This window comes from Lacerta agilis, chromosome 2, assembly GCF_009819535.1.
Source record: "Lacerta agilis isolate rLacAgi1 chromosome 2, rLacAgi1.pri, whole genome shotgun sequence".
Lineage (NCBI taxonomy): Eukaryota > Metazoa > Chordata > Lepidosauria > Squamata > Lacertidae > Lacerta > Lacerta agilis.
The window spans coordinates 46,194,244-46,208,542 of record NC_046313.1 but is presented as its reverse complement, the minus strand read 5'-3'; the positions used below and the strand labels follow the sequence as shown (position 1 = coordinate 46,208,542).

Genomic DNA, 14,299 nt, shown 5'->3' with positions numbered 1-14,299 from the left:
TACCGAAATTAATGCTTTGCTAATATACAGACAATCATGTTTTTGTTTGCATCTGCTTTCTGCCTAGCCAGGAATCTGTATGTTTTACTTAAGGAATGGGACAGACCTGTATAACCACCAGTCTTTTGTGCTTTCAAAAATGGGAAACAACAATAGCTTCTCTATTCCAAAATTCTATGTGTACAACTTTATATCTGTAACCCCTAGTGGAGACTTATCAACTACAGTCTCCATCTTTGAACTGAGTCTATAAGCTGACCTAATAGCTACAACATTCAACCTAATTTTTGTATGTTTATTTTTCCACCTCCCCCTGCACTGTGTAACATCTAGACTGTGGCACAATGGGTAAGTGTGTCTGGCTGTTAACCAGAACGTTGGTGGTTTGAGACCACCCAGGGACAGCTGTGGAGAGAAATCCAGCACTGCAGGGGGTTGGACTAGGTGAACCTTGGGGTCCTTTCCCTCTCTATGATTCTATGATCTTGCCTAATAAAGACTTCTGAAAAACTCAAAAGCCTGATACAATTTTGTGACCAAATGAAACAGTATTCACTGGAATTTCCTCTTAGCTTCATGTAAATATAGACATGCTTGGTTCCATCCCAGCATTTGGGTATTTTTACATCTTAGTTTATGCTACCAGTCTGAAGACTTCTACAATCATACATTTATTTTTAAATTGGCAACTTACATTTTTTTGAAGCTGAATATATGAGCGCACAGACATCTGGAGATAGCAACTGTAGGGAAAGGCCTGAAACTAAAATGTATCATGGTTTAAAAATGAAAAATGCCACAAAATTTACCTACCACAATTGCAAACTTACCTGTCAGATTTCAAGCATCCTCCATGCACATAGGCTGGAAACTCACCACACCACTAGTCTTTCAAGAGAAGATAAGAACTAGGAAACATTGCCTATCTTTTACTTCCACCTTCCTAGGTTGTTGAAAGGTGCCAATGACCTATGTCTCTTTGTATACATCCCAAGTGTTAAAATTCTTCCCCCCATGTATGCTCAAGCTTTCATGGACATACTGATGGAGGATCTACTGCGCCATCAACCCCTCTCCTGATTTCACAAAGTTAAAAATAGCAGTTATTTCCTGTGAAAATTTGCCATCTGTTGGAAAACATGGGTGATCACCACTCCTCACAAGTATGTTTGAGATTCTTCTTTAGCCTAGGTCACTTAGATAGTAAATAGTTCTTTCTTTTCTCTTTTTTAATGCTACTTGTTTTTCCCTGATATCTCCATCCCTAATCCCAATAGGTTTTTTGTTTTTGTTTTTAAATTGGAACCTAGGATCTGACAGTATGAATTGAAAGATCTTTCTCCTGAATGCTGGTCTGTACTGTTATGCCATCATGCTTAGAGCTAGGGGAGGGTTAAAGGGAAAACAGATGGAACTCACCCAACTAACTGGAGAGATAGCAGGCTGTTGACCCCTCACAGATTGAAAATTGAGCCATAACTCTTGGGAATTCCTCTTGCTCAACAGTTAGGTTGAACTGAGAGGTGGTGGCAGCAGGATGGTCTTGGCTTCAAGGCAGCTTAGACAATCTCCACAGCACCCACCCATGAAGGTGCATATAGAAGACAAAGGACTACTGTTTCAAACAAAAAAGAGAAGACCTGCCAAGCATACATGGACACTTTGGTGAAGTTTAAAAAAGGAATGTGGTCATAGAAATTAAAAGGAGCATTATTAACTTTCAGTCTTTTCAGTCTTTTCCTACTCATTCCACACGTCTGCCTGCACATTTACCCAGATGAGTGATAACACCAGACATCTAGGATGTACAGTTGACACACCACAACATTCATCTATACACTAACATCAACTAAGGCAACATAAAGGAAATTGGCATATACACAAGAAGCCTGGTTACTCTGACAGTTCATTACATTAGGCAGCATGTGATGACAACGTATGAAGACATAATTGTATTCATGCTTTTTTTAAAAAAAATATAATTCTATTCTTTTTAGCACCCCACTTAACACAATGGTTCTAATCAACATGTGCAAAACTATAAAATCAATATTTTCTTGATCAGTTCATTGTAGAAAAATGAAACATTTAGCAAAAATATTATGTAAATCTAAACCTGTGCCATCTGTTGAGGTTGGGGGAAGAGATTTATCCAATTTCAACAGTATTTGTTCATGTGGATATTAACACAGTAGGACCGGCCTCTACAGAAGGTAGAATGACTTCCTCTCTAGAAAGCAGAGTGGTGAACTCTCATTCTAGAAGCTTTGGGGGAGGGGAAAATGATACTGGTGGCAGTTTTATACAGTTAAAAGCAAGAATAATAAAGCTGCTTTTTAATACAGTAAAAGAGGGTGGCAAGAGGGAACTGCACATAACAAGCATCTCTTCTTTACTACTACTACTACTACTACTACTACCACCACCACCACCACCACCACTATTCTCAGAATATTACTACTCCACCATGAATATGAGTGACAAACGGAGGCCATTTCAGTCCAGCACCAATTTGCATAGAGTTCTCAAATTGCCCCCTTCCCACAGCTGGCTGTAAAGACTCCTTGATCCCTGTTCCACTTCATGCATTCAGAATACATGCAAAAGGGAGGTGTGGAAGGGACTACAGTGGCTACACTACAAACTGGAGCAATCCTCCCCAGAGCTCAAGGAGTGTATCATCAGGTTTATCAGGACATATGACATTAATATTTCTTGCCCAATAATTCATGAGATCCACAAGTGGGAACTGATTTAGAACTCATGTGTATACTATTCAAACATGGTTGACAATAATAGTTCATAATAAAGTATCAATTCTGAAGACTATATTTTAACAGCAAACATATCTGCCAACAGACACCCAAATTGTATTAGATTATGTTAACACTCAAAGTTTTATTTATGAGGTTCATAAATGCTGATGGTCAGACAGGTTGCAGAAAGTACAACATTTCTTGCACTTTTTAGGCATTATAAGTGTTAATTTACCAACAAAAGTGGTCAATGGAGATAAGTGCACTAGCACTCCATCCCCACACCACCCTCCACCAACTCATGAAGGGTAAACTTCTCAGGAACAAAGCCTACTGGACTTGCAGAGGCTCTGTGGTCCAAACCACTGAGCCTCTTGGACTTGCTGATTGGAGGGTTGGCAATTCGAATCCATGCAATGGGGTGAGCTCCCATTGCCATGACCCAGCTTCTGCAAGCCTAGCAGTTCAAAAGCATACCAGGGCAAGTAGAGAAATAGGTACCACTGTGGCAGGAAGGTAAACAGTATTTCTATGTGCTCTGGCTTCCATCACGGTGTCCCATTGCACCAGAAGCAGTTTAGTCATGCTGGCCACATGACCTGGAAAGCTCCCTTGGCCTGAAGTGAGATGAGCGCTGCACCCCATAGTCGCCTTTGACTGGACTTAACCGTCCAGGGGTCCTTTACCTTTACCTACCTTACCATATTAGTTCAAATCAAACACATGTGCAAAAGAGGTAAAGGGGTTGTGCTGGAAAGATTGTGTGGAGAGAGGTTAGTTTAAGCATACATGATGATCTTATGTCAGTATATATTGACTAATCAGGAAAGAGATGTTCATAGCTCAATGAAACTGTTGACAGAGTGTATGGCACCTGTGAAATAGGTGAATTTCATGCTAAAGATATTTGGAAAGGAATTGAATATTAAAAATGTCTATATAGCAACGTCTATATACAAATCTATAGTTCAGCCACACTTCAAATATTGTGTATCAAAAAAGCTATTGAAGAGCTCAAAGGGGTACAACAAAACTCCAGACTTATCCGGAAGAGTGGTACAACTTCTCTGTGGTAAAAGTTTACAGCGCTTGCAGTTATTTAGTTTAAGGGGTGGGGGACATGGTATATAAAATTATGGATGGCATGAAGAAAGTGGATAGAGAGAATATTTTCCTCCACTCTTTTAGTATCAGCACCCAGAGTTATCCAAATGAAGCTGAGTAGGGGAACATTCAGGACACACAAGAGTAGCTCTTCACACAGCAACCCATAGAATTTGTTCCCTCAACTTAGCCGGCCACAAATTTTAATGAGATTTACCTAAAACCTTTAGAAAGGGAATTACACAAATTCATGGAGTCATAACTAACCACAATGGCTATATACTACCTGCAGCATAAGAGGCAGCATACCTCTGAATATCAGTTGTTGGAGAACACAAGTAGAATGAGTGCGCAGTGCTCATTTCCTACTTGTGGCCTTCCCATAGGCATCCATTAACCAGTGTGGGAAATAGAATGCCAGCAAGGCTCTTCTTATGTTTTGGAACCTTGAGGGAACATAATATTCTACTTAATCCCTTAATGATCTTGTTAAATGGAGAATGGGATAATGTGGTTTATTAGCTGCAAAGAGATAATTAATCTGGGAATGGCAAAACTGTGTGTTGTTGAATCCTGGAGAGATAGTTAGGTAAAGGTAAAGGGACCCCTGACAATTAGGTCCAGTCATGTCCGATTCTAGGGTTGCAGCACTCATCTTGCGTTAATGGCCGAGGGAGCCGGCGTAAAGCTTCTGGGTCATGTGGCCAGCATGACTAAGCCGCTTCTGGCGAACCAGAGCAGCGCATGGAAACACCGTTTACCTTCCCACCGGAGCGGTACCTATTTATCTACTTGCATTTTGACATGCTTTCAAACTGCTAGGTGGGCAGGAGCTGGAACCAAGCAATGCGAGCTCACCCTGTCGCAGGGATTCGAACCGCCGACCTTCTGATCAGCAAGCCCTAGGCTCTGTGGTTTAACCCACAGTGCCACCCGCATCCCACTGAAGACATAGTTAGACACCTTCTATTTCTCAGTGGAGGTAAAAATGAAGGGACAATACTGTGATACAGAAAACTGATTTAGTACACATTTCATGTGGATTTTATCAGAAGGGTGACAAAATTATTAGAAAACTAGAATTAATCTCTGTTTATGGACTGTGTACACACTGTGTGCACACAGATTCAATGTATCCCATGTGTGCATGGTGTTGTTGTTTTTTTTGCATCATCCACGTGACATTGTTCCCATCCAAGTGACAGTCTGCACTCCCCCTCCCCCATTTAATTCAAATCTTCCCAATCCATGAATAAAATCATAGGGAGGGGTGGAATCCAACAGAAAATTGCATGTTACTTGACTGTGTACACACTGAAGTGCATTATGGGTGGATTTTTTTAATATGTGTGGTGCGGTTTTGCTGTGACATCAATCACCATACCCCCTGCTTCCACTGGGAAGGTACTCCTTGGTGAACTGTTGGTGGAACTGGGTAGGACACACATTTTTTACATTATTTTTAACCCACCATTTTGTGAAAATCTGGCATATCAGAAAACTTGTATCTCAAAAGAAATGTAGCAATGACAAATATCTACATGCATGCCCGCCATTGACCTCAGTTTTCTGGAATTCAGGGGTGAGTGGGTGAGGAAGTACTAACTGAGGGGAGGGGACAACAACACACAGTGGGAAGGCTGACACCTCAGTGGAAGAGCATCTGCTTTGCATACAAGAGGTCCCAGGTTTAATCCCTTGCATTTTGAGGTAGGAGACATGCCAGCCAGAAACTTTGGAGAGCTGCTGCCAGTCAGTGTAGATAATACAGAACTAGATGGATCAATAATCTGACTTGGTATAAGGCAGCTTCCTGTGTTCAAATGCATCCCATCAAACACTACCAACTATTGTGGACTTGAAACAGTGAGACACAGTGCAATTAAAAGTGCTCATGTGTAGACAAAAACGGAGACAGAAAAAAATGGATCTGTGTAACCCATTAATTCCCTGGTGTGTACACAGACACTGATAGCCTTCAATTAGACTGGATCAGATTGACACATAAATACAATCAATTTATAACATTAGCTGCAAGTACAGGGTTTGTATGAATGTGAAAGGACTTAAATGTCATGCTTGGAAGTAGGGGTGTTTGTTGAAATTTGTATCCATGTAGCTTTTTGTAAATAGTGACAAATCCAAATAAACCGAATGTTACAAAAAAAAGGCTACGTAAGTAATCAAAGAATATATTTTTCAGTTGGCCAGAAGCATAGTAATCTGTATTCATAAATGGTTCAACCCAGTGTGTGCTGCCCAGAACTTGGCTATTTTTATAGTTATAAGGATTGACAAGAAAACAAAAAATAGGGGGGAAAGCATTGAAAGGGGATAAGCATTTAAACTTGCATGAGCAATAATACTGTAATAATTTTGGTCTTTGAAATGAAAGCAAAGACTGGAAGTGAAAGAGAGAATCAACATATTCAAGAAGTACCTATGTATTCTTCAGTTAATGTTTGATGGAGATACCTAAATCCACTCTAGAATTAGTATGGGCTGAACCAACTGATTCCACCCCACTGCTACAAAGTCCATTAGAGCTTTCTGTTCCAGCGCTCATGAACTCCTTTCATGTATACATTCCAGGAATGAACACACATATCTGCAAAAAGGCATCTTGGCTACAGGCTCTGCCCCCAGTTTATTAGAATTTCTAAAGAGTCCCCATTCAAGCAGCTGTACACATGAGAGACTCTTCCAGATGTTCTAATCAATATGCATGGTTCAGGAGTGGAATCTGCTGTGCTTCTCTCTCACATGAATTTAATTCATTAGCCTCAGAATCAGCTCCTAAAAAGAGTGTGTCTTTCCAGTCTTTGAGGCAGGAGTGGGGAACCTGTGGTCCTCCAGATGGTGCTGGACTACAGTTCCCATCATCCCTGATCATCAGCTATGCTGGCTGGGGTTGGCGGCCATTCCAGTCCCACAACATCTATAATGCCATGGGTTTCCCATCCTTGATCTGTTCTAGACCATAATTTGATCACTATGTGCTATCAAAGAATAGGAAGTTTAGAGTTGTATTTTTCCTTGTGCAGTGAAACAATCTCCCCCTCTCCTTCCCTCATGTGCCAGCTGAATCTGTTCTGTAAGTTCCCCCAAACCCTTAACTCTTGCACTAGCACAAAAGTGCCATTGAATACCACCCACAGGATTATAGAATAGTGGGAAAGAGCAATGCTTAGTCATTTCAACCAAGCTCTTGCCTTGAGGTGATAATAAGTTCAAGAGTAGTACTGTCAGTGTCCTCTTTTCTGGTTCAGTTTCTCAATGAAGATCCAGGTTTGATGGCTGCTCCCAGAACCTGTCTTTGCTTTTTAATAGTAATATTAGGATTGTATTATCACTGCTGTGGGTGATAACAGGTGGGTGTGATCTACTTTTGAATATTATATGGTGTTTCATGCTTTGTGTCTACCATTCCTTTGTAAACAATAAAGAGGGATTCAAATGTTAAGAAATAAATAGTTTGAGGCATTAAAATATTGACTCATTTCTTCAGTTCAATAACCATGTATCTAACCACATTGATGCATTTATTAGAATAGACTATTATTAAATTTACTAGTTCAAGCCCAAGTTACAATGCTGAAAATGGGAAGACAAATAGCACTGCTACCTTTGAGAACAATTCAGATATACGGTAAGTAAATGAGTGCACCAATATTTCTTTTACAAGGGACATCCACTTTGTGTAGACACTTTACTGGCTAGATAGACCCAGGTTGCTAGTCTAAAGATATTAACAGATATTAACAAAATAGAAAACCTGCTAAAGAACTGCTAAAAATACATAAATATTTGCAGCACACAAAGAAAAGGTAACAATAATGATGCCAAAAGATCATGAAGCAATGACTCCATTTCTCAGAGTATAATGAGGATGAACTGAAGTCCCTATTGTTGCTGTAGAAAATAACCAATACCTGGTCCAACAGGGATTTAAAGTCTGGATCCAAATAACTACTTGAAGTTGGCTACATCTAGAGGAGTTTTTGACTCCATGCTTTTGAACGCTTGACCTCTAGGCAACATTGTGAACTGCTATTGAACCTCCCCCACAGTTTCAAAAGAGCTTTGCTATGTAGCATGGTGGAGCTGCTATTGAGAAAAAGCAAAGGTCAGATCTCCCTTGAGCATTCTGTTCTTTGGACCCAGGCCTTGGTGTATGACTTTCTCCACAAATATACTTGCGATGGTTGCACACCAAATAAATGTATTGTGTTATTTGGCCACAAATCTAAACTGATACACCTGCATAGACCAGATAGGTGTGACTGATATTGGTTCATCACCACCACCACCACCATCACCATCATCTTCTTTGTATCCCGCCTTTCCACTAAAACCATGCTCAAGGCAGCTTACAACATGAAAATTACAATTTACAATTACAAACATAAAAAATACAGGTAGGTAGCCTTGTTGGTCTGCCATAGTTAAAATAAAATAAAATAAAATAATTCCTTCCAGTAGCACCTTAGAGACCAACTAAGTTTGTTCTTGGTATGAGCTTTCGTGTGCATGCACACTTCTTCAGATACTGAAGAAGATCTGAAGAAGTGTGCATGCACACGAAAGCTCATACCAAGAACAAACTTAGGTGCTACTGGAAGGAATTTTTTAATTTTATTTTGTTTAAACATAACAAAAGTAGTCACAAACAAGATATACAACACATCAAAAAGTACACAACCAAACTGAACAATTTCCATATAAATCAAAATTTCTAAAAATAAAGATACAAAAAATTAACATCAACAACAGCAAGGAAAAATCCCATACAATACCCCAACCCAAGACCGTTCAGCAGGTTCACCTTTCATAGCTGGAGTCAGTCAGTCAGTCAGTGCCTTGCCCTCCCAGGCCAAGTGGAAAAAGGGCCAGCAAGGCAAGGAACATGTCTTCCAGGACTCACAGTCAAGAAGGTGCCTGGCCTTTTCAGCAGCCTCCTCTTTTGTATCTGGAGTCAGTTAGGGCGCTGCCCTCTCAGGCCAGGTAGAAAGAGGCTAGGACCCACAGCCAAAATGTTTATTACTATTACTAATTAAACAAGTGATTACTATATTGGTTATGTAATTTTTATGGTAGAATGCTATTAGTGGTTTGCTAGGCAGTTTATGTTAGAAGCATCCATCATTCACACTTAACCCAGAGTGTGTGTGGCTACAGTTTGTAGGCAATTGGATGAGACTACTTACTTGGACAGCTTATGGAAACTGGTTTCATTTATTGGGGTATAAATTCTACTAATTGACATTATCAGCAGATAATGTGTTCCTCTATTCACAGGAGGGTCTAACCAATTCTTTCCAGTCCAAGCTGTAAAAAAATCAGAGAAGCTCAAATATACTGTACTTCCAACCTGCTTTAGAATCAATTGTGTCATGATTAGTAGAAAAAAGTGACCACCTCCATGAGCACGGTTCAAGCACTGCTCTTGGGAAACTATTTTTGACACCTGCAGTTGAAAGGTCACCACCCACAGATATCCACAGGATACTTAACTACCACAAGTCACTTTAAAAAAAAAGTGACCACAAATTGCTTCCCAAAGTACAGCAAACTGATGGAGCAAACTAAGTTGCAAACTAAGGGGGAATATATTGTAAATAATAGCTAGCGCCTGGAACTTGAAGTCAATCTGAATATTACAGGGGATGATTTCAGAGCAAATCAGAACTGAATTCTGTGCATAGAATATAAATGGCTAGCAGGTTTTTAACTAGGCTTTCTGGAAAGTCTCATAGTCATACAACAAGCACAATTATTTCAGTAAGCCTTCAGAGTGCTCCCCTATGCAATGGATTGTTTCTACTTACTCCGAAGACTGAATATGTGGTTTGGTGTGTCTAACCCATAGCTATAGCCCTCAAATAAATAACATTCATGGAGGCGAGATAGTCATTCTCACCACTGAAACCCCATTGACATCTACAGGATTTAGGTAACCTGAGAACAACATTGCAGTCACAATCTACAAAAAGACTTTTGTGGGAAGATGTTTGGGCTAGATACAGCCATTGCATTTTACTGATCAAATGCCTTGGGTAATCAAATGGTATCTAAGTACCATATGTATATACATACATAAATTGCCTTATAAATCATCCAATTGTTTGCATTTAGGATCTGATTTTCCCACTTCTCCTTTATTGCTATTTGAAAGGCAAAATGAGTTGGATTGCAGAGAAGAAAAGGAAAAAAGTTATTTTAAAAAATCTGCCAAAAACTATTGGAAGGAGATCCTGTTCAAAGGTTGTGATCCAGTACATGTAGTTTTTACATTGTAAATGCTAGTTCTGGTTCTGGTTCCAGAAAGGAAGAGAACCCTCAAGTTTTAACACACAGAGGCACACACACACACCCAAACCCGACCCATCCTCTCCAACTCCACGTACAAGCCGCTGTACTTCAGCCCCACCCCCCTAGTGTGCCTCCAACTTTCGGCTTTCCTTCCTGTGATGCTGAGTTAACCCTACTGAGAAAACAGAGCAAACAAACCACCCACTTTCGACGCTGGAGACTTCCTGGAATATTAGCATGCTAGATGGGAAGTCTTGCCGATTTAAGGATTGAAGACGAAGATGAAAGATCTTTGAAACGCTGCTTGCTATCTTCCCTCTCTTCTCTCACTTCCGCTCTTTAGGGAAATATATCCCCCCTCGTCTTCCTTTCCAAATGATGAACATTAGACATGCACTGGCAGCATGGCTTACACACGATTAAAGGAATTAACGTACGTACGTCTTTCTCTCTCAGCAACCCCAAAAGGCAGCTGGAAAATGTTTTGCCACCTTGCTAGCCCCCCCCCCCCCCGCAAATGAATGAATTAATAACACAGCATGGGACCGGGAGTAAACAGGTTTTCCTCCGCAAGTGTGCTGCACACAGCAGGTTGCCGAGTTCTCCTCCTCGCACACGTCTGCGTGAAAGGTTTACAACATTTCAAAAAGCAGCTTCCAACACAACCCCTGAAGCCACCCACTTTCCCCTCTTCTACAACCGCTAACACACAACGACGAGCTCACACACATGCACACCCTTCGCTGTCATTTCCCCCCTTAGTGCAAATTTGCCTCTAACCATCAGTGTGTAGCTCTGTTAGTTGCAAGTGGCACATGCTTCGCTTTGCTCTTTTTAAAATACCCAGTGCAAAAATCCAATCTTTGCAGACACACATGAGAAAGGGAAAAAAGGGGAAAGATTATCCTTACCTCTCGAGGGTCTTCTTTGTTTGGTTTGCAGAGAAGAGAACGTGCCCATTACAGCACCCATTGTAACTGCTACTTGGGTGAGGGGCTATACAAAATATGTTTCCCCTCCCTCCTCCCAGTGAAACACCACCACCCAAAAAAAATCTGTTTGGAATATCTACTCGGAGAAAAAGGAGGAGGGAAAAGCAAAGCACTGCAGCTGAGCGTTCAGCAAGCGTTAAGCTTTGAGATTTTTTTTCTCCCCCTTTCAGTCAACACACACATGCACTGACTCACAGCCGGCTGCACTCTTATTATTCAAAACAGCTCCCCATCAAAATTTAAATGCTAGGTAGATTCCCTCAGACCAGAGCTGGCAGCAGATGCATCAAAATATTTACTGGAGCACAGCCACACAAACACACAGGCTAATTTTTTTCTCTCGTTTCCTTATGGCTCCAACCAGAAGCCTGTAGGTCTACAGGGAAAACATCAATGCATCTCTTCCATTGTATACTAAACTACCATTCTGTAGGCATGGCGAAGGTCTCAAGGGATGCCAAGGGACTCGGGCTGAGTACCAATCATGAATGAATGAATGAGAACTTGCTGAATGGAAAATAATAGTGAACCAGCTGTCAAAGTTGTGGTTCTGCAGAAAGCTAATTCCTGCTGATTAATGGTCTTCCTAAAAAGGCAGGAAAGAACAGTCACTTAAAACTCTTCCCAGCCAGAGGACTGGGGAAAGCAATTGCTTTCGTCACAAAAATAATAATAACCAACAGCTAGTAAACTACACCATGTCCATTGTCCCTATGCTTCTCTTACATGCCATGTTCAGAAATGGCATGTGTATTTTAAAAACGTGAATCACAGTTATTTTAACTGGTGCAAAAAATAGAAGGAACACTGGCTGACAGCAGTGCACCACTCTCTATCCCCTAGAAAATATATGTGATAGACATCATCATTATCTGAATCCCAATCAATTCCCTTTACCATTCACATTCACATTCCTGCTCCAACCATATAACTCTATCTAAATGTCACTCTTCAATTGAGGCCTTTGTACTTCTAAGATTTCAGGGAAATCCAGGTTACACTATGTGTTGGTATTGACCATTTTGGTCAGAATATGATGTAGATTGTCTATTTCACACTAAGAATGAAAAATGGACAAAGGGTAGAGGGACATCAAGCCTAATTAAGCAACCAAGTCAGAGCACAGAAGTCAATTTGCTGATCACACATCCTTTCAAGAGAGCAGCATTTGTGATAATATTTCATGGTATTGTGGAAATACCCTGTTCTACAGCAGAAAAATGTATTTTATCTTAGTGGTTCTATAAGTCATTTCTATATTATTATTATTATTATTATTATTATTATTATTATTATTATTATTATTAAAACAAACAACCAAATTTGATACACCAAACAACTTTAATGTACACTAAAAACTATAGATTTCAGATCATTAATAGGGTGAAAATGATTCCCAAATAAAGTTTAGAGTGGGGTTTTTTTCTGGAATAAGGAACACTTTGCACATATTATTAGAAATATATGTATCACTTTACTGTCTCAACACCTCTCTGCTAAAGGATGTAAGGCTATGTTGTGCCCCCAAATTTATTTGGGTTTTGTATGGTTTAAACTGATGCTTTTGTACTGTGGAGGTTTTTTCTTAGGGACTATCACACCCACCCTTGCTTTTCATTTGAAATTACGGCAATGAACTTAAAATAATGCCAATCCATGCAAAGTACACTTCACATAGCCTTATTGAATATAGCCTCTTACATATCAAAATACCAGAGTCACAGTAATACCTTTATTAGACCCAACCAAAAAATCACAAACGATGCAATATTTAGTCTGAGCAGGGCATGAATGACAGAAGCTACCCTACCAGCTTGATTACAGCTAGAGATGGTTGAAATCTCCCTAAGAAATAACGTCTTTCGTCTTCCCTTGAAATTCCTGCACATGTTTCTCCTGGTGCTTCACCTGAACTGCTGTGACAATTAAAGATGTGGTCAACATTCTTAAACATCTCTTGCAGTAATATCTGAACACAGTATTGGAACAACATTGCTTTACCATCTCTCAAAATCCCTAAAGTGGCTTTGCTAAGCAAAACCTTCCAAATTCCCCTGAACTCAGTGGGTACTGACAATGCTAATCATGATACAAAGGATGAAATTCACAACCTCAGTATTGCACAGAACACCTAGTTTGGCCTCCTTTTAGTCTCACTGCCATTCAATGACAGATCCTTTGTGTGACATTGCATCCTGTTACTCACATTTTGCATGCATCTTTCAAGCAAAATTTGTGTTTTTGTGTACACTTTTTGTGCACACACACGCACACACACAACATTCAGAAGTACAGAGAAATCCCACACGTGATCCCACACAACTTTCCACATCATGACTCATGCATTTTGGGTGACAGCACCGCAACGCTAAAACATGAACATGTAAAATGAATTGCCATACGTAGTTAATTACACAGAAGAGATACCACAGGGAAAAACAAGTGGAAATTAACTCCTTTCATAATGCTTTTTGGCATTTGTTGGAATGCACCCAAAAATAAAAGCATTTGATTGGCATAGGCCAATTCATCCAACCACCTACGTGGAGAATGGTGGGAAATACACTGCCAGCTTTTGTGAAGAAATCATGAACGGTACTAGCAGAGCGGAGTTGAACCCGTTACCAAGATGTCTGTAATTCTTGTAGCTTCGGTGCTAGAGTCTGAGTATGGCAGCAGCTGTTCTCACAGAGCACCATGCTTTTCTGGGTGGATGAGAGCCTTAACAGTTGTTTTTAATTTTTCTTGAATTTTTCATTACAATCTGGCTTTAGCATAATTTTACCATAGAAAGGTAGTTTTGTATTGTCCAAACAAAAAAGAAAAATAAACTGGGAATACATCTGCCACTGACAGCCTGACCCCACTTGCAGTGGCGTAGGGAGCTGCCTTGCCACCTGGGGCGGCAAACGCGGGGGCACCCCCCTGGGGGCGGGGCGGGGCACCGCTCCCTAGCATGCGCGTGCCCTGACGTCACGACACATGCACCGTGACATCATGGCACGCGCACAGCATCCCAAGTTGACTGCACATGTGTGGACATGCACAGTCCACCCAAGATGGTGGGCACGAGCGGCCAGCACCCCTTCCGACCGTGCGGCGGTGTGCTGCTGTTCACGCACTGCAGCCTTAAAA

The 14,299-nt window shown here is 40.6% G+C and overlaps 1 protein-coding gene across 3 annotated transcripts in view; it reads right to left on the bottom strand.

Annotated features, from left to right (window-relative positions):
- KCNIP1 (potassium voltage-gated channel interacting protein 1) overlaps nucleotides 1-11,547 on the bottom strand; it is a 307,522-nt gene extending 295,975 nt beyond the window's left edge. For all 3 annotated transcript variants that reach the window (XM_033139864.1, XM_033139866.1, XM_033139867.1), the window contains exon 1: nucleotides 11,084-11,547. In XM_033139864.1, the coding sequence (XP_032995755.1) occupies nucleotides 11,084-11,144 (61 nt within the window). In that variant the 5' untranslated portion in view covers nucleotides 11,145-11,547. The remainder of the gene's footprint in view (nucleotides 1-11,083) is intronic.
- Nucleotides 11,548-14,299: the final 2,752 nt, after the last annotated feature.